The sequence below is a fragment of the Andrographis paniculata genome, unplaced genomic scaffold (assembly GCF_009805555.1).
Source record: "Andrographis paniculata isolate CXL003 unplaced genomic scaffold, ASM980555v1 Contig75END, whole genome shotgun sequence".
In the NCBI taxonomy this organism is placed as follows: Eukaryota; Viridiplantae; Streptophyta; class Magnoliopsida; order Lamiales; family Acanthaceae; genus Andrographis; species Andrographis paniculata.
In genome coordinates, this window is record NW_026137612.1 from 2,026,090 (window position 1) to 2,030,213 (window position 4,124).

The following is a 4,124-nucleotide window of genomic DNA, read 5'->3' on the forward strand; positions in this document are numbered from 1 at the left end:
CCCATTAAAATAATTAATTTATATTTTCAAAATATAAATATTGAAAAATAATATTATATTATTATTTTAATATATTTTACTTTTAATTTCTATATCGCCAGTAAAAAAAGTTTTCCAAATCCGCCTATGCTTTTTGGAGCGTTGTTGAGACCTCAATTGATTTCGATTCCTTAGCCAACGACATTGTTTAATTTTGGAGTGCAAATATTTAAAAGGAACTTGAAATCTCGCAAAATCTAAATTCGATTCCAACGAGCAATATAACCACCATTATCTATAAATATATTTATCACATCCAAATTATATTATCTTTTGAAAAAAAAAATTAATAATGATAATAAAATAAATAAATAAATGAAACACCAAAGCATGATGATTGTGTGGAGTCTCCATCATCATTGATCATTTAGGTGAAATTATTGAATCAATATGCAGACAAAAGCGCACGTCACTGTGCATGGCCTAACATTGAAAGCGCGACGTCTCCTTCAGTGGGTCTTATTGTAAACGCGACTTTTACAACGCCGTAATGGAAATGCGATTTTATTCTGTTAAAGGTGTTCAATATACAAATTCATCATTGCTTTATATCTCGATGAAAACCTTATCTTATCTTACATGGCTTTCTAATTTGTTTGTATCTTTAGGCCTATCATTAATAATAGTAATATTATTATTGTTATTATATAATGATTTATCAATGCTATCTTTTCAAGAATTAATAAATAAAATAAAACAAAATATTAGCTAAAAACAATCTTGAAATAATTCTCTTTAATATTGATGTACCTTTCTTGGCATTTAAATTAAGTATAAACAATACGTATGTTTGTCGAGTTTTGAATTCGGTTTTGAATACTAAAATTTTGTCCGATTTGATATAAATATAATTTAATTTGATATTTTTAATATAAAATTTAATTTTAATATAATATAATATAGTAAGTAAAGTATAAATATTTAATTGGATATTTTTGAATAAAAAATTTGAAAAATATAAAATTAAAATTAAAATATAAAACCCCGGCACACCCAAAGGCTTTGTTTACTTGTATTCTTAATTTTTTGTGCTTTAAATTGAGTTTATCATCATTACTATCGAGTATAATACACATAATTATTTAATCATATACTCCTTTGCCTCTTAAGCTTGTATTTACGTTTATTTGTTATAAAAAATATATTATTTCCGTCTGATAAAATATATAAATTTAATCAACGATTAAAAAAAAAAAGTCGATAGAAATACTACATTTTGTCTTTTTTTTTTTACAAGACAAAAAATTGAAAACAAAAAAGAAAAGAATGCATACATACACATTAAGACCTCTTACTTTTTGAATATTCACTATTTTATTTTATTATATATATATTGAAAAACATATAAATAATATTCTATGATTAAGGAATAAAAAGGATAAGAGAGCTGGATTGTAATTCAAACTATTTTCCCAATAATCCTAGTCACAAAACAACACAAGAAATCTACCAAAACAAATTGAAACTTGTTATTCTCAAACTATATATATAGGTCGACATACATGCACGAATACATACAAATATACAGTTATAAATATGAAAACTCAGCCTCACCAAAGCTTGGATACATCCATGGCTACATCACAGAGCATCCAGCAGAGTTCTCATTTTCGTCGCCGCCAAACATTTGATCGTACGAATTCAAATATGTTGGCGGTGGCGGGGGAGGTGGCCCTTGCACCGAATAGCTTTGATGATGATGATGATGATGATAGGAAGATAAGCCGTAGTCGTCTTGGCTAACAAAACCTTGATTGTCCACGGCAGGAATCGCGTAGTATGTTTGTGGATTATAAGTATGGTACTCCGTCTTGTTCATGTTCACTCCAACCATTGGTCCCTCTTCGCCACTTTTGATTCCCTCTACGCCTTCTTTTTTGTCTTCATTGCTCTCCTCTTTTTTCTTACTATCACCTTCCTCGATTTTGTTTTCCTTTTTCTCTCCTTCTCCTCCATTTTTAGCTTTCGTTTCTTCAACAACATTGTCGCCTTCTTTCTCTTTTTTCTTGTCTCCATTATTTTCGATTTTATTGGGAGGAGGAACAATTTCTACGCCTCTTTTGAGCTTCTCTTTCAAGTACGGTGCAATTTGTTTCGTGTCCATTGTTCCAATCACGGTGACCAAATCCTTTCGCAAATCCGTTGTAACTGAGTTAACCCCTACAAACAATATATATACATATACAAATAAGTTTTTGGTTAACTTGAGTAACATCCATGGTGGATCGATATCATCGTATGTAAATGTTCTTCACCATATGCTCTAAGCTAGCCTTATCATGTACAAGTCATTTCATTCTAAACTAGTAATAATAAAGTCAAGCTCTATTCTTTAATCTTTTTTTAATATGCAATTTCGATTGTTTACAATAAATATACAAAAGATTAACTCCAACAAAAAAGAACATCCTACATCAAAATTGGGATTTAAGACCACCTAAATATAGAATATTTATAAAATCACAGACACACACACAGAGAGTTAGAATTAGAAATAATGAATGCAAAAGATAATTGTGGGAACTCACCATCAATGTTCTTCAATATGACCCTTTTTATCTTATGTGCGCATCCACCACAGTGCAGTTTGATTTTCAGCACCACAGCCTGATCAAGAACAGCAACAACCACACACACACACAAAAAGGGAAACTAGATCAACCTATCAAGATATATGATTCCCAATCAATCAATGAAAAGTTCAAGAACTTGCACATTCAACTAATTAAGAAATTACTTACCTCCTTGGGTAATTTCTGATCACCATTGGTACCCTTCTCATCCTCCTCTGTTTTCTCTTTAGTTTCCTTCTCGTCGCCTCCGCCGGTCTTTTTTGGCTGTGGACAGGAGATGAGCTCCACCTTCTTCCTGGTCTTGCTCTCAACTCTCTCCCGGAGCCAAAAAGGGTCCACATTCCCCACCACAGTTAATTTCTTGCCAACACAGTCAGCCTTCACTTTCACTACACCTTTATAAATTGGACCACAACAATAATTTTCAGGCCCTACTGATTAGCTTTATGATTGCTCAATGTGCAGAGATAAAGCAAAGGTCGCATTTAAACATCATATCTGCTCTCAAATAAATAAATAATAATAAGCATAGATTATTTATGGCGATGGAACTTTCTGGTTCTGGACTAAGTAGATTTGTAAATCAACTCATAGTTTTGTAAATTAAAATTCGTGCTATGTTAAATTTGAGCATATAATGGAGAGTAAAACTTTCGATTTGACATGGGAAACAGTTTATCGATTGCTAAATTTCGGAGAGTAAAAGCTGAGGATAATTTCCATAGCTTTTTCTATGATTCACCTAAGGATTATACCCAATATTAATGGACAAACCAACTGTGTACGAATCGGAAATGAAATAGATCAAAATTTACCCTCTAACTGGCTGATGGATCGCGTAACTTTCTTCGCACAGCCTTCGCAATGCAAGTCCATCCTCAACACGACGGTATTCGGTTCCTCCTCCTCCTTTTTCCCGCCACCTCCTGCCGTTTTCTTCTCCCCGCCGCCTTCCTTCTCCACTGCACCATTTCTCTCCACTTTCTGAGATAGTTAAGAATAAAATCCAAAAACCGCAAATGATTGAACAAACTATAAATTATGCTTCGCACAATCCATCGCCGAATTCATAACTGGAAGAAGATTAACGACCTACCTCAACCGTTTGCGCCATTTTTCCTCAAAGCTCAACCCGATTGTTTGAAGCGTGAAAAATGGAGGCAACAATCCGAATTTATAGATGCTTAAATTTAAATTATATATACAGATTTTATTGAGCATGATGTACGTATGTTAGGTTTGCCCTCCGGGCCGGGTCGAGGCCCGGCACAGGATACGAGCATGAATGTTATTCCCCCAATCACAATTAAACACGTGTTCGAGTCAGGTAATACATATATGTTTTAAAAATTTTTAACAAATTTTTTAATTTTGAGTACTGAATATAATGTTTTGTAAAATTAAAAATATATTGAATGTGAAATTTGAAAAAAAAAATTCTAGTAATATTAGCGTTAAAAATTATAAAATATAATATATTTATTCAAGAAGGTCAAAACTTAAGTACTATTA

General features: G+C 32.2%; 1 protein-coding gene across 1 annotated transcript; it reads right to left on the bottom strand.

Annotated features, from left to right (window-relative positions):
* Positions 1 to 1,486: 1,486 nt before the first annotated feature.
* On the bottom strand, positions 1,487 to 3,833 carry LOC127266405 (heavy metal-associated isoprenylated plant protein 3-like). The gene is made up of 5 exons (XM_051296641.1): positions 3,709 to 3,833; positions 3,428 to 3,596; positions 2,781 to 3,007; positions 2,568 to 2,646; positions 1,487 to 2,199 (listed from the first exon to the last, which is right to left on the bottom strand). The coding sequence occupies exons 1-5, from the start codon at positions 3,724 to 3,726 to the stop codon at positions 1,616 to 1,618; spliced, it is 1,077 nt and encodes a 358-aa protein (XP_051152598.1). The 5' UTR covers positions 3,727 to 3,833; the 3' UTR covers positions 1,487 to 1,615.
* Between the last annotated feature and the right edge of the window lie 291 nt (positions 3,834 to 4,124).